We start from the raw sequence: 22,252 nt of genomic DNA, 5'->3' as shown, positions 1-22,252 counted from the left end.
AGTCAACAGCACTTCTGTGAGGCCACAGGGCAGCTAGCGGACTTTATCAAGCCAGAGGAAAGACTATGCTGCAGGTCCAGCCAATTCATTAGTCACTCCCTGGGGTCAGAGAAGGCTCACATGCAATCCTTAACTGCTAGCTCCACACAATGGAAGCTTGCCCCCAAGTGAGCTGCAGGAAACAACACTGCTCTAGTTGTCTTTTGGTTTAAACCTCAGCCACTCCTCCCCCACGTACTGACAGGATATGAAGAGATAATAGAATACTATATTACAAGTGTTTCCATCCTAAATGCCTTTCATTCTGCTAAGGCACTGTTTTTCCACAACCAGTTAAAATGAAATCAAAACAAAGGTTATTCATAGCACTTAATATCTTACCACATGCCCTGCAAAAAGCCTACCTGGGCAACAATCTTAATATTTTACTCAGAAAGCCAATTCTACCCAGTGCAGTTCTTCCAGATACTGTCCTTTTCCACTGGTTCTTCCTCCTTCCCCTTTCCTTAAAAGAGTTTTTTTGCTTTACTACTGGCCTTTTATTTATTTGCTTCCTTTCATCTGCAGACTCAGCATTTTAAAATCAGCACTTTAATTAGGTCAGTGCTAGAGCCAGTGTGGTATAATGATATGAGTGTTGGACTATGACTCTAGAGATCAGGGTTTGAATTCCGGCTCGGCCATGTAAACCCACTGGGTGACCTCAGACAACTCACAGTCTCCTGCTTTATCACACTAGAGAACAAACAGGATTTAAAAGAGAGTTAAATGAGAGTTAAACAGGAAATGTCATGTGGTAAACATCAGGAATTCCCTGTTTAACTCTCGTTTAACTCTTGTTTAAATCCTGTTTGCCCCGAGTGTGATAAAGCAGTCAGCCTCAGAGGATGGCAATTGTAAACTCTCTCTGAAGACTTGCCAACAACACCCCATGACAGGTTCACTTTAGTGTCTCCATAAGTCAGAAGCAACTTGAAGAGACACAACAACAACAACACTCTGCTTTAAAACCAGACTTTAAAAGCAATAATATAAAGATTGCTGAATTCAGTTTTTCAGTAAGTCCAAGTCCTTGTTCATTGTTTTTAATTGACTAATGAAACTGTAACAGGAAAAAAAATAATGAATGAGAAACCTATGGGACTGCTCCCATTCTAATCATAAGTTGAAGGGCCAACTGATGCCATAAGGATGTAAATTCTCAATTATTCTGCAGCTGTATGCAAACATAAATAATTGCCTTAATTTCCTCCCCGCTTTGAGAGAAACAAAATATTCCATGCAGAAATACAGTCGCTCCTCCCTCCTGACTCGCAGATCTGGGATCCACGACATTGAATACTCACAGAGGGGCAGCTTCCATTATTTCCAATGGGGTGCATGCCCTACGCACACTTGCATAGCCCCCATGGGGCTTGGATATGTGTGAGCCTCTGTTTTTATCAGGGGTGGACCAGAATGGATCCCCTACGAAAACGGAGGGCCAACTGTACTGTACATGTAATGGCTGTAATGGAGCCATGGAGGGGCAGACCAGGATCATTTGTGTATTCTGATAGCTGGACACATCCACAGCTGGCTTCTACCCTATGTTGGCCACTATAGGGCAGTGTCAGAAAGACACCTGTAACCTTATCACCACCAGAACAGATCTCCGTCTCTTGGTTCAACCGATACCTGGTAAAGTAAGTTGCACTGAAGAGTTATGTTTATGGATTATGGATTAGTTCTGGATGCATAACTGTCATACTGAATTTGGCCATTAAATCTAAATAGAAAGTTAATTGATAATATTCATTTTTGAAACAAGAATACAATAATGCAACTAGGTTCAGTGTATAGCTTTACACCATGGAATTCTCTACACAGAAGTGTATATGTGATGATGCTTCTGTGCTGCAAACTTGACTACAGAAAGCAATTTAAAAATATAGCTAAGAAGAACTTGCATAAAATCGTTAAATAACTACAACTGGAAATTATGGGGAAATGAGATGTATTCTGACTAAGGCACGAATGAATCAGGTCAGGTCAGGCCCACCCACTCTTTCTATTTGCCATCATTGCTGCATCACTCAAAGTTCTTCTCCCAGGGACAGATCATCCAGGGCAATCACAGTGCTTCAACTGTTTTCTTCAGCAGGAAAGGGCAAGATAGTAATTACGTTTGCTGCTTGTTTCTCATAGTGGTGGGTGGGAAAGGCAACTACTTTCTCCTCTAGTAAAAGAGAAAAAACAAACATGCATACTAGCCATGACAGAAACCTGAGAAAAGTTATGGTTGTGGCTGTACTCAGTATACTCCTCTGCAAAATGAATCAATCCTAGCATTCATCTCTTGCTTGCCACAGTCCATTCTACCTTCACTTCCTTTCTCTTAAGAGGTCTGCATCTCCTTTCTTGTTCTAATTCTATGGCAACATTAGAGCTCCAGCACTGATTTTCAAATGCCACAGCCAAGTCTTTGAACAGATTGGCGCCTGAGATGCCCAGCCACTGTTAACAACAGCACAACACATAGTTCACATCTTTCTCTTCCCTCCTATTTACACCCAGTACAAACCCTTTTGTGATTCTTGGCCCAAAGAGTTGTGCCAAAGACTGAACCATGCTTTCTCAAGCATAGCAAGTTCTGTATAATGGGCCCCATTGTTCATGAAAAGTGACTGACTAACTAATTTTAAGGAGGAGGGGGGGGGGGGAGAGAAAGCAACATTTAGGCATACTACCAAGGAACACAGGGTATTTTTGTTTATCTGGCACAGTTCAACAGGCTTTATTTGCTTTTTAAAATGAATTTATAATATCCACACAAGGAATGTTCAACTAAAGAATTGTTTTATTATTTATTATTTACGGTATTTATACCCTGCCCTTCAGCCCTAAAGGCTCTCAGAGCGGCTCTAATACTGCAGCATAGTTTTCCAGGGACTGAAAAAAAGATCTATTTCACAACAACCCACATAAAAGCCATGCTTTCTTTGCACTACACTCTGATAGAACTGCATGCATAAATAAATATGATGGACAAAAAAATCAAGGATAGTGAAACTAAACCCATGACTGTATTGTGGAATCTTCTGTTAACAGCTTTATCTTGGAAACAAACACACCACAGATTTGATACCACATTAGCACCTCAATGTTACACACTGCTGGGCTTCCACAGCTATCTTTAGCAATAAGCACTGCAATCCTGGTTTTAAACTGAAACCAGTGCAGCAGCAGAAAGAGAAGTTGCAAGAGGAGTTTAAACTCCCCAGAAAACAACACAGCATTGTCAGGTAAAGGGACTTGAATTTACTCCTCCCCACTCCTATCACAACATGTATGTCTTGGCTTTATTACTGGTAGCTTTTTAGGCCCATTAGAACTACAGATACTAGAAAAACTACATACCAGCCTCCAGTTGCAGTGACAGGGATTTCCTCTCTTACTAAAGATAGTCCTATGACAGCTCCAGCATTATGGGAGGAAGCCCCCCCCCCCTTATTACCCAAAAAAAAAACTATTTGTTTAACACACATACTCACAGAGAGTAGCCAAAAAAATATGCGATGCCCTGTGTTTGGCATACAGTTCCCAAGGCATTTCAGGCCAAGGAAGTTATATTTAAGTTCTGCCAATTTCATCTTGAAACTGGGATATGAAGCAGAGTATTCCAAGTGTCATAAATACACAGCAAGGAAGAAGAACAGAGATGCAGAGCAATGTGCCAACATGTTCTCTTTGCTTTGAAAATATTTAACATGTGAGAAAGCCTTGGCTTTGCTTAAGGACTTTGCTTGTTTGTTTACAAAGGACTATTGCCAACCTTAAATCAGAGGCAAGGTTGTTTCTTGTGTCAAGAAGAGGAAGAAAACATTGGTAGGACAGGCACTGATGAGTGTCTTATTGTTGGGGGGGATGCTGTCATAGTAGGCTACATGCTAAATATGCAAGAGTCTCATCTGCCTATATCACGAAGCCAGAAATGCCCCACCATGGATGAGCCATAAGAGCTGTAGGACTGAAAGGAACTGTGCCTCTCTGACCCAATTCAGTCTTGTATAAGAGGTGAAACATGGGTCTCAGGCATAGCTGCAGCACATCGTCCCACTCATTTGTCCTCTGCTTCTGGCTCTCCTTCAAGCATAATTTGCTATGGAAACAGAACTGGCTGCTAGTTAACAGCATTAAGAAGGAAGCCTTCTATCAGGGTAACATTAGGATCTGTGAGTGTTAAGTTTGCAATGATGTTGGGGATGGGTGTGTGTGTGAGAAAGTAGTTCTCTGGTTTTCCTGATACTACAAATTTGTTGCACTGTGCTTTTCCATCAAGCAGAGATGCTGGTGGAGAGGGCTGGGGACCTAAACTGAGAAGGGTCATTCAGGAAAAGTGGCCAGCTGAAGGGAATGGTTGTTAGTCTCTATAAAGTTTTGCCTTAAATCATTCTCCTCCTAGGTCTCATACAGCAGTAAGAAGTGGCACCATACTTGCATTCCTGTTGTTGTTATTATTACTATTATTACTTACAAAATTTGTTGTACATTCACAGATATAAGTGTGACCTGTTATTCAAATAGTCCAGCAGATTATCACCCACAGTATTTGTAGGTTCAATTGTAGTTTGTATTTAACTGTATTGTTCCATAAATATACAGCCTGATGATAAGATTTAGTACTTCAGTTACCAGAGTTATTAGGAAGCTGCCATGGTAACATACAAATTCCTAAATCATGCAGGAACTTCCACACTGCACCCCCTCTCTGTACCAGCTCACTTTACCCAGAAACACAGAAAAATCTATATACTTGAGTACAAGTTGACGTCATGTTTAAGTCGAGGGTACATTTTGGGACCAAAATTGGGGATTTTGGTATGAGCCGTGGATACGTTGAGGGTAAAATATGGCTGCTGCACCACCATTGAGTACAACAGGCTCAAATAGGCTCACAATTTAAAAAACTGACGCAATCCAAATATGAGGGCTTGAAGTAATTGGGTGGGGAGGATAAGCAAAAAAAAAAAAAAAAAAAGTAAATTAGGCTCACAACAGGCAAGCAGAGTCCCCCCACAAAGTCCTCCTTCATTCCCGCGCTCCACGTGTGAGCCCCAGGCCCATTGCTCCTGCACCCACAAAAGTCCTCCAGAGTATGCCAATGCTGCCTGCGGAGGCCTCCCCTTGCATGAGGCCGGGAGGGGGCCTGGGCATCTTTCCAGGCCAGGCTCTTTAATGGTTGAGTAGAAGAAGGCCTAAAACCCCCGAAGGGATCCAATTCTGTCTAATCTTGGAAACTAAGTGGGGCCATGCCTGGTTAGTATTTGGATTGAAGGCTGCTAGGGAATACCAGGTGCTGTAGGATACATTTCAGAGGGCAATGGCAAATCACCTCTGAGTATTCCTTGCTTAACATTATGAAATTAGGCTTGAAGGTACATAGACACACAGAAGAGAGAATTCCTTGTTGCTTGTCACACAAGCTTCATCTGCTGAAATTATATACAACCATTAAAGGTACAGGAGCCCTTTCCTTTATTTCACCTGGCAACCCTACTAGACTTCAGGGAATCCCAAGAGTAAGGAGGAGAAGGGTAGACATGGGAGCACGGGCTTAAACACGTGTGCTTGCTTGCCTCAGTTCCTTTACTGTTTAGTTCATTTGCCACTTCTAAGGAAGAACTGCAAAAATAACAAGCTTTCTGCTTGCAGACCTTTTAAGGATCACACATTTATACAAGTTCTTTAATTACAGACTAAGGTATGCCACAGAATGACCAAACCAAACAACTATATATAGGTTTACTTGAATGAAAAGCATATACATCATGAATGAAATGACTATAAAGACATAATTTAAATATTTGTTTACCTCTACAACATGAGTCTCAGTGCTAATTATAAAAATTTGTCCACCAGAAGCAGCCCAAATGGTTTCTTCCATGACAAGGAGACTTCTTACTGGAAGAACACCCAACTTCACTACTTTCTGAGGTTCTGAGTTCCAGGATCCATCTTCAATAAGAGACAAAAGATATTAAAATAAAACTATAGATCCCTGTGTGAATGATATGCAATGTGTTTTTTTTACCAACACTAGTACAGTCTTTCTTGCCCAAAATGTGCTATTTTCTTTTTTTCAGTCTTGCTGTGGCTTCTTTTCAAACTGGTTTTGTAAGCTTTTTGTGCTACTTCAAAAACCTCTTTTACCAGAGATCATACAACGGTGAGGTGGGATATTGCTTGAACGTATACAGCCACAGCCAACAACAGTTCCACTATTGTATCTTTGAATCATTAACTATATTGCCTCCTACCCAGCTACATTATTGGAAACAACCTGAGAGCATTTCTTGAAAATCACTGGAAGGAAGGCCTTTGCATTACAATATAAATCCCAAGCTGCTATCATGTGCAAGAGAATACAATTGGCCTGCCTTCCTTTGAGTATCTGGCAGCTTCCTTGACACAACTCTTTTGAGCTTGAAAAAAAGTATTAAAATTACATAGATTAATTCTTTGAAATTTGTTGATCTTCCCCCTCCCCGTTACACTGCTGAATTAAATGTAATGCTTTCCTTGTCTTCATATGATTTTGCTCCCTTCTGGTCGCATATAGTGAACAGTCTTCTTTTTGTCTGATAGCTTCCTTTTTACTCTCTCTCTGTAACACCACTGGTATTTCAACATATACCCTTTGGTTAAAACTTAACTGTACTGTACAATGAAGCATAAGTATTAGTGTATCATATTATCATAAATAACAACTACTGACAAGTTGCTTTCTTTTAATGACATGATGGTGAGATTTAAAATGCAGAACACTGGTTGCAAGCAACCTGCATTCAAAACAATCTGGGTTTTCTATCATATGTAAGATTAATATTTATTATTCTGCCTATATTCAGGGTCACTATGAATAGAATCAAAGAGTTGGAAGAGACTACAAGGGCCATCCAGTAGCTATCAACCTACACTCAGGATTCTGTGGATCACTATCAGCTATGTACACTCATTGGTGCAAAAACAGTTGGCAAAAATAATTTTTCATGATTTTACTACTGAGAAGACAAATCATTACTTTTTATTTGGAACATGTCCCTCTTTAGTAGAAGTCTACAAATCCTGTACTGAAAAATGCTAAACTGTTTCTGGTATGCAATACTAAATATCTACTACACTGATTCAAAATGCATGCCATTAAAAATATTATTTAGAGGAGAACCATAGAAATCAATCACTCTTATATTAGTCATCATAACCATCTTAAGCGCAATTGCTTTCAATAGGTCTAAGTGTAAATAATCTTAGCTCTCACCATTTGTATTTGAAAGAGTGCAAAAACTGTCCCCTGTATTAAAAGTTTAGTCTCCTAATCAACTGGAGAAATCTTCAGAAGGATGATTTGGAGCAATACTTAAGGTTCATTGATACATGGCTAGTTTTCTTTGAACTTGGTTTTCAAGAGTAGGGGTCATGAAAATAATTCTTTCTTCAGTGAAAGTGTCTAAGGCTGCATCTGCACTGCAGAAATGACCCAGATTGACAGTACTTCGAGCTGCCATGTCTCAATGCTATGGAATTTTGAGACTTGTAGTTTTATGAGACATTTAGCCTTTTCTGTCATATTGCTCTAGTGCTACAACAAACTCCCAGAATTTCACAGCATTGAGTCATGGCAGTTAAAAGTGCTGTCAATGTTGATTATTTCTGCAGTGCGGATGCAGTCTAAGATGTATTACTCATTCTTCTTATCAGTTTGCTAGGCAGAGAGCTAAGAGCCATTTAAAGCCTCATTTTTCCTTGCAGTCTAGGAACAGATGATCACACAACAAAGCTGCATGGATAAACACAAAGGGATTCTGTGCTCAAAGCTATCCAGCACTACATACCACTGGACTAGCTGTATTTCAATTTTTTAAATTCTGTTTATATTTATATGGAAATTGTTATATGGAACCTATGACAAACAGGATGAAGAATTGTCCAAACTCTAGAATTAAGTAGTGCAGTTTTCAAGCTCCAGTCATAATTTAGGCCAATTATTTATTTGTCAAATTCTCTGTCCTACTACTCTTCAGATTTGATTTATTAGTCTGGCAAAATAGGTCAGCACTCCATAAAATGGTTCTTTCAGAAATGATTGGAAAAGCATCTTGAGCCTTAATAAGGGTTACCGTTTCTTTTGTGGCTGGGGAGTGGGTGGGTTCAAAATGACTGGGCTCTCTTTTTATTAGGCACAGAAAATAGTCACAATTACTGAAAAATAATGGGTACAAGCTGAATCAGAAAGATGTACATTAAAAGCCAGAATCCTGTTGTGTTATTACATGAAACTCCTGTTTTGCCAGTGGTTGTATTTTCTCTGTCAATATGGAAGGGTGGTGTACTGAACATGTTTCTACAAGTAGTTTTACCATAGGTAAAAGGTTACACAAGTACTTGTTCTCTTCTTTAAGTATATCTCTGCTGTTTGTATCCCTGACTGTGAACAGATACAGAAAGGGAATCACCAGCATGGGTTTCTCACTGCCAGTCACTGGCACAATTATATGTTCATATAGCTAGTTTTCACCAACCGGATGCCAATGGAAAGTCCACATCAGGACATCAACACAAGAGCTCCATCCTGCTTGTATTCCTCAAGAAAAAGTGCTGGGAGATATATTGCCCATGAAAGATACAGCTGTCATGATTAGCAACCACTGACAGCCTTATCCTCTCATAGGTGCATAGAGTCATACATGCCAACATATATGTGTAAGGAGCCCAAATGGCCACATTCCAACTGTATATGCGAAACAGAGACATGTACTCCTCACATGTGATAGCAAACATAGGTTTTATGATATCAAGTAGGCAATTTGCCAATGACAGCACTCTAATGGAAAAGCAAAAACAACAACAACACACATTTTATTTGTTATTACTAACATGAATAGGAGTTCAAAAAAAAAAAAAAAAGGAAAAGGAAAAGCAGGGCATCAAATCTGCTTTAGCCAAAATACTAGCCCTTGGCAAAGGAAATGGTCAGGTAATTGCATATTATGTCTGTACCTTCCAACTTTGTGTAGATGGCAATGTTCCCATTGACAAGGCCAGCAAACAAGTGGTGAGTTTTGTACACGAGGCTCATGACAGTAGACTTGTCTGGAGTGAAGAAGTGTTGAAGTCTGATTTTCTTTGAGCCTTGGCTACTTTTGTAAACAGAGATGCTGTTTAAAAGATATAGGAGAAATGGAGAAATCTATTAAGTACATATTCATTTTCCACTTTGAAGTGATATGATATTCCCTAGATACATTCAAAAAGTGGGTGAAGCATTACAGGAAATATTTATGGATAAGAGAGTAAAAAAAAAGACAATACAAGAAGCACTGAATTGCTACCTCTCTGTGCCACCTTAGTTTCTCTTGTAACATTTAATATATGATGTGACACCAACGCACCATCCAGTTCCTTATTTGCATCTCACACTGGTGAGGAGAGAGGCCCAGTTCAGTGGTGTCATATCATGTGTTGTTTATGTAAGGTATTACAAGGATGATATTACAATGATACGTAATAGTGGCAGCATGGTGTTCCTTATAATGTCATATGTGATTCTTGTATCAACCCAGACTTACATTTACTTTGGAACCATTTATATCAATGGAACTTACAATGGCTTGCAGAAGTATTCACCCCCTTCCCCACATTTTGTTAGGATACAGCTTGGAATTGAAATGGGTACGATTGGTACTGTTACCACTTGATGCACACAATGCACACAAGATAACAATGTGAAGGTGCAGAATATTTTTGCAGCGGAACAAAAGTGAAATAAACAACAAACTGGCACTTTGGGTTTAATTTAGGTTCCACTGATGCCAGTAGTCTACTCTACATTTTACTAAGTCTGTACTCAACCCATAGGCTTATCTAAGCACTATTATTTTATGGGATCAGGGCTAAAATATATTTTACATTAAGTACATTGTATGTAACTTGACCTTTAACCCCTTCCAAAAAATGCATGGGACCTGATCTGGATTGAGATCACTGTATGCCAGTAGAAGAGATTTAATCCTTCTTTTTTTCCTGAATTCATGCTCTACCCATTCAGGGGCTGGAAGTGTGGGAACAGGGAAGTCTGTTTGCACCAATGTGGGCAAATTTAGAGGAGAACACAGATAATTTTTTTGTGTGTGTGGGAAGGGTTAGATCAAGCCCTAATGTGCTTGCTTAGAAGTATGGTTAGTCCTCCCCATTTGTGGCTTTGGTTTTTTTTGTGTGAATTTGTTTATTCACCGACTTGAGTAATATGTTATCTCTGGGAATCTCCAGGTCCTCCAGTGCACCTCTGCTGGGAGCTGACCAAAGAGTTGCAATGGAAGACCTAGCGATTCCTAGAGAAAATATTTCTCTAGCCATTTGTAGCTGCTCCAACACAATTCTGTGGTCAGCTTTCTGTGGAGGTTGACCACAGAGTAGCACTGGAGGAACCAATGATTCCTAGTTAGGTGTTCGCTAAGGTAAAAAAAAAGTGTTTTTCTATTTGCTGCTTTTCCACTTTCACATAGGTCTTCTGCCCCTAACCCCAGCGAATGTGGCGGGCTCATTGTAAAAGAAAATGAGGCTCAGCTAAATAGTTTGTATTCGGAGTAGCGTGCAGTTTAGCTATCAGAAATGCTTATAAACTGCCTTTTGTCAGACCATAGGAAAACAACATACTGTATTTAGAATGAACTCCCAGAATTTTCCCCAACAAATTTGGCTACAAGGAGCTGGGAGTGATAGCCTGCACCAAAGTATTCCCCTCCCAACTCTGGATAGTCTGAGTATAAATGCTCCACAATTATTATTTCATTGACCCCTCCCAAAATTCTAGCACAACAACCTTCTAGAAGCCAGGGTTGTTGTTATGTGCCTTCAAGTCGTTTCAGACTTATGGCAACCCTATCACAGGGTTTTTTGGGGCTAAGAGTGTATGACTCACCCAAGCAGGGAATCAAACCCTGGCCCCAAAGTTATAGTTCAATGCTCAAATCACTACACCATGCTGGCCCTCAAACCACGGTATTCCAAGTTAAAAGCTATAATTTATGTGCACAGCACTACTATCCATGCCAGACCTTCTTCCACAGGACATTTTCCAGTGCTAAAAACAAAGAATCAAAATTCATGTTTGTATCAGCAGAAAATACTTTAATGTTTCTCTCATTCATACTGGTGTGATCCAAAGCAATTGAATGAAAATATGCCCCCTGAACAATGGGTTTTTGATTCGGCTATGACGTAGTATCTTCTTATGATGCAATGTACTCATCCCGCCACATTCGCTGGGGTTAGGGGCACAGGGCACCTGTGAGCATGGAAAAAACTGAAAATAACAAAAACACTGTTTTTACCTGAGAGAACACCTCTCTAGGAATCTCTCGGTACTCCAGTGCATCTGTGTGGTCAGCATTGACCAGACACTGACCACAGAATTGCACTGGAGGAACCACAAATGCCTAGTGGAGTGTTCTCTCTAGGAATGTCTACAAAGATTATCACACCAGTGCTTACCATCTCTCAGTCCGCTCTCAAACGTTGAGGAAATGCGCACGTGTGAAATCCTGGCGCGCTTCCTCATCGTCAGGGAATTGTTGGCTCCCTCTAGCATCACTGAGTCATTCCAGGAGAGAGAAGTTTCCATTCAGAGGAAATTCCCTCTTCCTGAACCAAAAATGTCACCTACAAACAAGTTTCCCCATTTATTCCAGTACTTTAGACAGTACTGTACACAGAGTTCAACATAAAATAAAGTGACTTGGAATTAGCAACTGATATATCTGTCCCAGAAAATCTATGGTCCAATGAAGGAACTATTTGTGTCTTTATATATACATACATTGAAGTTTATTGCACCGGGGTTAAAACGTTCCCCGATGCATTCTAACATGCCCGCACGGGGGCGTGCATGGAGTGTGACGGGAATGAGATGGGGCCCAGAACGCCATTTTACCGCACACCTGAATGCCACCTTTGCCAGCGGGTGTTCCCATTGCGTTTCCATTGAGTTCCAGAGGGCACCATTTCTGGGGACACTTTCCGGCAAAGGCAGTGTTCCGGTGTGCAGTAAAATGGCGTTCTGGGCCCCATCACGCTCCGTGCGCGCCCCCGTGCGTGCACATTAGAACGCACCGGGGAACGTTTTAACCCCGGTGCGATAAACTTCATTAACAATGTGTGTGCCCATTTCACACACTCATTCTTTCTACCTCCTCTCTCTATTTCCTGGAAAGCTAAACAAATAATAGTGAAGCACAAACATGACTACCACCTTCCTTCTTCCATGCCCAAACAAATGGTGGGCACACTGGAGTGTTTTGTAGATGTATCTTCAGTCTCAGGAGGCACACTGGGCTCTTTCTGTTTCTCCTCTTCTGGGATGTAGACCATGCAGAGGATTCTTGACTCCACATTGAAGCATTCAATAACTTTTGGACTCGAGTTTTGAAATGAAACAATGGCAATTTGGCCCATTTGATTAGTACAACTGCCAATCTAAATTAGGAAGAAAAGATTAATGTTCTTCTGTAAGAATGATCTCTAAAAACAATAATGCTTGCATGGCAACATTAATTAAGGCCAATTTGATCTAGATCTCAGCAGTTCAGTGATGTATTTTTATGTCAACTAAAGGTTATAAGATGAGATTTCAAGCCTAGTGTAACAAATGAAAATACTGAAAAAAGAAAACTTCTTTTTATTCCTAAATTTATGTTCCTTTGAAGGTACTACAGATATGAATGTATACTGAGTGATATTAAGAGGCTTTATTTGTTAGGTCCCTAAACTTAAAAAATAATTTAATTATAGTGGATTTTGCCTATGACAGTGATTGCAAAAAGTGAGAACAATCAGGTTGGAGAGGGTGTTTGTGTGATTTGAGGCATTAAAAATGATCATGATCAAGGCATGTGTATCCAAGATAATTTAACATTTCAAAGAATTGTCTCTGCTGTTTTCTTCCACTAAGAGGCCCTTCAAATGCTTAAACATGGTTGAGAGAATTAAAAATTGAGAGGAAGTAGGAATTTCAAGAATTAATGGTGGTGAGCAAGGTTTATAACCCACATCTCAGGACCACAGGACCCACTTTGCAGGAGCTAAGAACTAAATCCAACTTTATTTAACCTTAACACCAAGAGCCATGCTAGAGAAGAGATGACTAATCCTCAATGTTTAGACCAGCTAGGGTACTTCTGTGTATATTTCTGTATGAATACAACCTGGATAGTGACTTGATGCTTGAGGTTTTCCTATCTCATTTCATTTTTTCCAATTTAACTCCCCACCTCACGCTCTATCCTTCTCATGGTAAAATGTATAGCATGTTCTGCTTCACAAAATGCAAAGACAGATTTGGATGGGAAGGGGTCTTATATCAGAATGATAGCATGAGAAAGAAAGTTAAAACATTGCTTCTTGCAGTGTCATCACATCCAGAAGCTAACCATCTTTCTTCCTATGTGTCTACAGAACACTGAACAAAACAAGACAAAACAAAATAACACATCTACCAGCATCGTATTGAGCTTGGCCATAAGTCAATCACATATTTTTCAATCTTCAATAGTGGCATCATTTCTAATACATGGTCTTCAAAGAATTTAAACTCTTACCCACAGAAAACCATGCTCTATAGAAAGGGAATCTGGATCACTTTCTTCACAGGAGTATGGTTCAGGATTATATGCTGCACATTCAACCTTGACACAGAAAACAAATTCTGTTAGTCATTTACATTAGGAAGAACCCCCAAAAATATTTTTGGATAGTCCACAACTGATAACTTCCTAACACTGTCATATCATGGAATTAAGACTGTCTCCATCTCCATCCTTGCTACATATAATAACAAGTTTTCCTTGGACTATGACAATTTAGATACATTTGCCTCTATACTGCACATTTCCTGCTCTTTTCCTTTGGTCATAGTCAGTAGAAGACTTTGGGCAAGGATTGTGTCACTTGTTCAACATAATGTTAATGAAGAATAATTAACACTCAGGCGTATAATAATCAAACCACACCTGCACATAAGGAATTGTCTACATGCATCCAGTGGCTGCTGATTTTTTCAAAGTCAGTTGGATGATGAATCAGTTCTGGGTACAGGAAGCACACAATTCCCTAGTTGCAAAAACTCCACTGGCTATTGGTCTATTTCTTGAAATGATTCAAAGTGTTAAGACCTATAAAGTCCTGTAAAGTCCAAGTCCAGATTATATGAAGGCCCATATTCTCCCATATGTGTTTTAATGTATTTTGAGATCTCCTGAGAAGGCTCTTCTCTCTGTCACACCACCTTCATAGGTATATCTGCTAGAAACATAGGAGGCCTCCTTGGTGTCTGCCTTGAGTCCCAGACTATGGAAAAGGCAGAATATTAACAAGGATAATGATGGAGATTCTGTCTCCCTACTCAAGAAAGTTATTTTTGCATCATCATCATCATCATCATCATCATCATCATCATCATCATCATCTGAAGGCCAAAGTACATGGTAGCTTGAATGTATTAACATGTAAATATATACCTCTCCCTTTAATTAACTGCAGCTGCTGTGTGTGTCTCTCTATAATGGGAAGAGGCATGATTATTTGTGACAATGCACCTTTATCCTTAACACCAAGAGCCAACAATAAGATTTACCCCTACTTTAAAAGGTTTTAATCAGCACAGGAATCTTTCTATGAGTCTTGAAGTGGAGAGATGTTTCTATTGTCACAAAGGAAACTTTTATCTAAATATATTCTGAGATCTCAAAGGCCAGGATCCAGTTGGGTGCTTCCATTGCACCATAGGGGACAATTTTAATTTCAACTACAACAAACAAGGTTTGCTCTCAGTAAAACTCCTCACTAATTGCTTATTAAAGAAAAACAAAAACAAAGACCCATTATAAATGCTGTGCATTTACAGTAATGGGCAGTTTGGATCTCAGTGAGAAATATATTGGTATAATCTGCAAGAACATTAAGCGGATCATATCTAAGCTTATTTCACTCAATGTGTTATATCTTCAGCAAGCAAAGTTGAATTCACCTTAAATTCCTGCTGCTTGGCCATCATCACAGGCATATGTTTAACAAGGAGAGGATGTTTCTCCTTTTTTATCTGATTCCCATCGTCATCTATACAGAACCAACCCAGTAGATTCTCCTCAGCTATAATAGCAACCACAAAGAGGAAAGTAAAGAATTAAAGTATATTCCAGTGTGTAAACTTTTTGCAATATCAGCTTTTATAGAGCAAGGTGGTGAGAACATTTGCCCTCATGAAGAAAAAAATACCTCTAGAATGAAACACAGGTAGTAAAAACTCACAAAAGAAGTTTGTGGCTGAAAAGGGGGGGGGGGGGAGAGAAAAAGCTTAATACTGGGGAAGGGACTGTAGGATTGCTCAGGATTACAAAGCAATTTAGGTAGAATAGCCTTCTCTGTCAGAGAGATCTTGTGCCACAATAAGCTACAATCCAATGATTTCCTAACACGGAGACAAGGCAGTTAAAGCAGTCTCTGCAGTGTGTTTTGTACATTAAAAAGCCAAAATGACTAAACTCAGGCTATTGTACTTTGGACATATCATGAAATATCAGGACCCATTAGAAAATATGATATTGCTCAGCAAAGCGGAAGGCATTAGGAAAAGAGTATGCATGGATAGAATCAATCATGGTTTTGCGAGATCTTAAGAGGGCTGTTGGTAGCAGAGTTGTCATAAGATGTTATCACACTAGAGAACAGAAACAGGATTTTGAACCTAGAAAAAACCCACAAATGCAGGAAGTTTATTACATGAAATTATGCAAAAGTGAAATAACGTAAAATTAAGCAAACATAAAAGGGACAAAAATGGCAGCTTTTTTACTTTCAGAAAGTTCCAAAAGTAAAAGGCCACTATTTTTTCTTCTTTTTACATTCGCTTTATTTTTGCATTATTTCACTTTTTCAGAAACACTGTGTGATAAACTTAAAATTCCGTTTCTTAGCAGGATTCCTCTAGTATGATAAGGTCCTTAGAAGTCTCTCACTGACAAGTCTGCCAAAACTCAAAGCCAACTTGCTGGCAAAAAAAAAAAACAACATACATAATCATGTACACTAAACACCTCTTCATCATTGCAAATTAAAAAACACTGGGCCTTTTCAAAATATTTGAAATCTACCAATTGCCACATTTCAGCAGTTAAGAAGTGAAAAAACAAAACACAATGCAATTGCCAATTTCCAGTCAACTTTAATCTCACAAATATTTGGCCGAAATCTAGATCACTTAAAAGTTTTTCGTTTTTGTGGAATGCTTCCTGTGTAGAGAACCATCTTGGGATTTTAAAGTACAAACATTTCTTATATTGGTTCCATGTTTTAATTATAGCTTCCCTTATAGTGTGTTTTTTAAAAGTTTTATCCGGTTGGAACTGCCATAAATATGAGTGCCACCCTGCCTTCAAGTCTACTCCCTCCAATTCCAACAGTTTGTGATTTTCCAACATTATCCAATCTCGTGCCCAAAGTAGATTACATGCTTTATAGTAAAGTTCCAAGTTGGGAAGTCCCATTCCCCCTTTTTCCTTTATATCTTGGAGCACCTTCAATTTTATCCTTGTTTTCCTCCCTTTCCATAAAAATTTACTTATATCCTTGTTCCATACTGTAAAAATTGATTTATTTTTGATTATGGGGAGGGTTTGGAACAAGTAAAGCATTTTGGGAAGAATGCACATTTGTATACAGTAGTTACGATTCTGCCGAGTAGGGACAAGTGTCTGTTATTCCAATTGTTTAATTCATTCTTGATTTTATCCCAGACCTTCTCATAATTGTTTTTAAATAAGTCCTTATTTTGGCCGGTAATTGTAATTCCCAAATATCTGATTTTCTCCACAATTTGAATTTTGGTATTCTGTTTTAGTTTTTCAATTTCATTAAGAGTTAAATTCTTGGTTATAATGCCACATTTGTCTTTATTTAATCTAATCCCGGATATGTTGCCAAATTCATCTATTACTGATTCCAGACTTTTTAAGCTACTTGTCGGATTTTCTAAAAAAACTACTATATCATCTGCATATGCTCGCAAAGAATAATAGTAATTTTTAATTTTGGGAGCTGCAATCCCTTTCTTGGTTTTAATTTTTTGTATGAGTAATTCCATAATTGTAATAAATAATAAAGGGGAAAGGGGACAGCCTTGGCGTGTACCTTTATATATTGGACACTTATTAGTTCTTTGTCCGTTTACAATTAGTTGTGTTTCTTGTAAATCATATATACATTTTATTCTCTTTATGAAATCCCCTGTAATTCCGCATTCCTCTAGTAAAATCAAAAGTGTTTCCCAATTTACACTATCAAAAGCTTTCTGTAAATCTAGAAATATAGCACCAAATTTATTATACTTATGTTGATCATAATATTCTATAATATAATATAACATTTCAGCAGTTAAGAAGTGAAAAAACAAAACACAATGCAATTGCCAATTTCCAGTCAACTTTAATCTCACAAATATTTGGCCGAAATCCTTTCACTTAAAAGTTTTGAAAGGTTACCATACACATTAATTTGTCTCAGATAATTTCACATAAAGGGCAAAAAACTCAAATTCAAAGTACTTAACATCTGTTTAATGTGATTATCTTGGCATGGATCCAAGTGCCACTTGGGTATGCCTAGTGATCCTCTCCCTTCTTCAATACAGTTGACTGTGCTGGTAAATCACATACTTGATTTCAAACTACTTCTCACAGTTTTACAAGAGGTGTGCTATGTCATATGGGAGGTTTTATTTGTTACTCAGTACTTGCAAGTGCCGGAATACCCTTAGATATGATGTCCTTTGAATCCTATTCCATTTTTGATCCCAATATAGGATGTGACCTCAATCAAGCAGACACAGTAAAATCTAACAGTATAGATTTTAAAATATTAATAGCAATTTCAAACACAGATTAAAAAGAGTAACGTTCCCAGCTACAATGAGGTATATATCCAGTTTTAAAGGTAAACTTTACAATTCTAATACAATTTTACATTAGAAATGAAGCAGAAGCCAAAGCTCACAGTCCCTTAACTTAATATATAGCAGTTTTAAATGTACTAAAAGAAAAACTTACCCAGAGCAAGCTTAGCCATCTGTAAATTTTTGATCCAAGACTGTTTGATGGCAGGGGTAAACGTATTGAAAACTGCTGTAAAGAAAGTAGGTCGGCCTGATCTATTAGAAATAAGAATAATAATAAAAAAAATACGTGATTCAATACATTCCTCTGGCAAGGAAAAAAAAAGAAAGGATTTTTAGATTACAAGCATAGTGCAAAATAAATAATTAGAAACCACATGCAACAACCTGTTTTCTTATTATTGAGATAAATAAATTTAAAAGTGAAAAGCAGAATTTATGTAATACTAGATGGAGACCTATCAAGTCTGACAGGTGTAAATGAGATGAAAAGACAATTGTCTCCCTTAGGTGTAAAACCAAGCCTGCTTTCCAACACCTGGCTGTTTTTCCTATGCCCTATAGCAAACATGAACCCTTAGTAGGGCCCCTATATTCAGTATGGGGCAAAAGAGTAAGAAAGAAACGTGTCTCCATCCCTCCCGTGGTTCCTCTTTTAGAGGACGCTCAACCATCCATTGCCTTGGTGACAGAGGTCCTGTTCAGCCTGGAGAAGTTGCAGGAGGAACGGTAGTAAAAGCTACCCTTGGTTTTGCACTGTTAACAGCAGCACTGGCCTCAAGGGTACCACTAGATTGGTACTAACTTGTCTTGCTTTCCTGGAAGCTGAAGTTGAATTCTACAGCGGTCTGCAGCTCTGATTTCATCTTCTTTTCTCAAGATAAGTTTTTGTAAACCTGAGGTCCAATCATGTGCCACTGATTGATTTAAATTCTGACAGAAAGGGGAGAGAAAGGAGGGGGGAAAGCTCAGTTAAAGCTCAGTTTCATTTTGTATTTCCAGTTCTAGCCACAATTCACCATCTTTTGAATTACTGTGATAAGACCCTAAGAAAAAGTTTCTTGAAAGGGCTACAGTTTGGACTAAGAAGGTGGATTAATGCCTTTACTCCACAAAGTTTGTCTTTCCTATTGCTCCCTCCTCATGAAGATTTTGTTTTTTAAAAAAACCAGAAGACAGGTTAGGGGTCTTACTGCATGCAACAGTGCTAAGTACATCATCTATGTCATAAATTGCACTAAACTCAATGGGATTTAGGATTACGCTGCACTGCAGCATAAATTCAAGTATTCTGTGGTCAGGTCTGCACTAATAATCAAGTTAGAATGGGGTTACTTTTGTTCAAGGAACACCAGAGTCTTGAACCTAAAAAGGCTTCAAATTTTGCTTAAATGCAAGCATTAACAGTCAGTTAAAAGCACACATCTTTACCTAATGACACATTAATCAAATTTCAACCATTTTCTGCCCACAACTAGAACAGTACATTATTCCAGTTTACTTCAGTAATGCATATTACAGATATTTACAACTGTCAAGGCCATATATTTCTGCATCTTGACTATATGTGTATAACTTTTTTAGAAGAATTATTCCTATGGAAATATTATTCAAAAACATAAATCAGCTGTTAGAATAATTCAGCAAAGTTCTAAATTAAATTGTTTTTAATCCATGTACTTTGAAACAGAATTATTGTTTAATTATTTATTTTGTAAAATAAGATTTCATTATGTTAATGCTTGCATTTAAGCAAAATTTGAAGCCCTTTTAGGTTCAAGACTCTGGTGTTCCTTTAACAAAAGTAACCCCATTCTAACTAACTAATTTGTTTAAATTATTGTATGCCACTCTGTATCCCACCGTGAGAGAAAAGTGGAGTATAAATTAAATTAATGAATAAATAATACTAATTCTTTTTTAAAAATTCAATAAGCATTCCAAAGATGCATGTGTTTTATTAATAAACTTATGTACTAATAAACTAAGGTGCTGTTGTTGTTGTGTGACCTCAAGTCATTTCCAATTTACTGGTGACTCTAAGGCAAACGTATCATGGGTTTTCTTGGCAAGATTGTTTTAGAGGGGGTTTGCCATTGCCTTCCTCTGAGGATGAGAGTGGGACTTGCCCAAGGTCAGCTAATGGGTTTCCATGGCTGAAAGGAGATTTGAACCCTGGTCTCCCAGAGCCCAAGGCTAACACTTAAACCACTACATCACACAATCTCTCATTAATGCACTAATGTAAGGAAGCCTAAAGTAAGGGTGATACCAGCACACTCAGGTCCTTGTACACAGCTGTTTTTAAGAGGAGAGGAGGAATTTTAAGTGCCCAAGGACATGTGGGTGGGAGTGTGAACCTTGCTGCTTGTACCATTTCCCTGTAATCCTTTTCCATACGAAGCCATGGTTCAGAGGGACAAAAGAGCAAAAGGTTTGTGGACAGATGGAAAGAGGTTCCTGCCCCATGATTTCCTTCAGGATATTAAGTTATAGCCTTCACTATAGATGGGATTAAGATTCTTGGCAGACCTGCACTGGATGACATTTATCCATCATGTGTTTGTGTCTGAAAAGACATACACACACAGAGTACAGCATTTAAGAAAAGTCTTTAACAGTGGTAACTAGAGCTTAAATTTTAAGCAGTGCTTGAATACTACCAAAGACATTATTTTGGTTGCTTAAGCCTTAAATGGAGGCTAGACAACAGAGTATTCTGTGTTATATCAGCTTCGGCTGATACGCCAACTGCGACCCTTCTTGGACCGGGGGGACCTTGAAACCGTTGTACACGCTCTGGTAACCTCTCGATTAGATTTCTGTAATGCACTTTACATGGGGCAACCTTTGTACCAAACTCGGAAGCTACAATTAGTGCAGAATATGGCAGCTAGGTTGGTCACTGGATGCTCCAGGGCCAGCCACATAACACCGGTTTTGAAAGACCTCCATTGGCTGCCTATTCGCTTCCGGACCGAATACAAGGTGTTGGTTATTACCTATAAAGCCCTAAATGGCTTGGGCCCAGGGTACTTGGAGGACCGCTTCTCCCCATATAATCCGCCCCGCACTCTTAGGTCGGGAGAGAAACATCTCCTTACAGTTCCAGATGTTCGTTATGCTGCTGCGAGGAGGGCATATTCTGTTTCAGCCCCTCAACTCTGGAACTCTCTCCCCAATGAGCTCCGCATGTCCAGTTCCCTTGATGTATTCAAGAAAAAACTTGAAGACTTATCTATTCCGCCAGGCTTTCCCCCCATGAACCTTGTTGTCATTCTTCTCCCCTGAAATTGTGATGTATTCCACCTTTTAGCCTTTTGTATAAAAGTTGATGTTACGTTTTACTGTGATTGTTGTTGTACATTGTTGTTTTTAACTGGTTTTATTATTGTTGTGAACCGCTATGATCTATGGAATAACGGTATATAAATAAATTTTATTATATATATATATATATATATATACACACACACACACACACACACACTCTGTGTGTGTGTGTGTGTATACACCACAAACACATGTTAATTCTATGATTATATTTTCTTCCCATGCAATTCTAAACACTTCCGTATCAATTTAGCAGCTACTGAGAAGGTCCTGTTAATATCGCAATGTAACTCAAACAAGAGAGCAGCAGGGCAAAACAAGATCAGCAAGGCATTTATAATCTACTTACAACTCTAAAGTTAAACATTTAACGATAAACCAATTAGGGTCTGAACAGATTAAATGTGCTTGTTTGGACATGCACACTCATATGAAAGATCACTTTGAGTCATCAGAAAATTCAATAACCTCTAGACTGGAAGCAGAACTGAGAAGCAACTCAAGCATTATTTGTTATTATTTATTACCTGGTAGTTTCCTTTAAGAGTGCTTATCAGTTGACTGATTTGGCCAACTACATTCAAATCATGCAAGAGATTCTGCAAATCATGGTAAAGTTGTCCTGGTCCCATATAAAGCTTGTCTAAAAAACATAGAAAGTATACAGTCATATACACATGCAGCATAATGGTATGAACACAGCTAGTTCTGTGACCAAGGAAAGAACAGCAGCCTATACTGTACTTAAAACTACAGCAAGTGTTTTGCTCATCCAAATTTGCTGCAAAATAGATCATTTAAGTTAAGCAAAGTATTTTTGGTTTCTTTCCCATTTGGAATCAACAGATATCCAATTTGTCCACCTACCTAGTTTCAACTATTTAAAATTTTTAAATGTCTTTATGTTGTAAATTATCTATCTATCTATCTATCTATCTA

At 38.6% G+C, this 22,252-nt stretch overlaps 1 protein-coding gene across 1 annotated transcript in view; it reads right to left on the bottom strand.

The window, feature by feature from the left end:
- Window positions 1–22,252, bottom strand: part of ARHGEF10 (Rho guanine nucleotide exchange factor 10) — a 144,794-nt gene that overhangs the window by 26,095 nt on the left and 96,447 nt on the right. Inside the window, exons 19-26 of the mRNA XM_042443452.1 lie at window positions 21,841–21,956; window positions 18,786–18,913; window positions 18,135–18,235; window positions 15,062–15,183; window positions 13,635–13,721; window positions 12,290–12,513; window positions 9,040–9,197; window positions 5,855–5,997 (exon numbers count right to left, since the gene is read on the bottom strand). Of these exons, the coding sequence (XP_042299386.1) occupies window positions 5,855–5,997; window positions 9,040–9,197; window positions 12,290–12,513; window positions 13,635–13,721; window positions 15,062–15,183; window positions 18,135–18,235; window positions 18,786–18,913; window positions 21,841–21,956 (1,079 nt within the window). The remainder of the gene's footprint in view (window positions 1–5,854; window positions 5,998–9,039; window positions 9,198–12,289; window positions 12,514–13,634; window positions 13,722–15,061; window positions 15,184–18,134; window positions 18,236–18,785; window positions 18,914–21,840; window positions 21,957–22,252) is intronic.

This window comes from Sceloporus undulatus, chromosome 1 (assembly GCF_019175285.1).
Source record: "Sceloporus undulatus isolate JIND9_A2432 ecotype Alabama chromosome 1, SceUnd_v1.1, whole genome shotgun sequence".
NCBI classification, from domain to species: domain Eukaryota; kingdom Metazoa; phylum Chordata; class Lepidosauria; order Squamata; family Phrynosomatidae; genus Sceloporus; species Sceloporus undulatus.
This window is presented reverse-complemented; position numbering and strand designations above follow the sequence as displayed.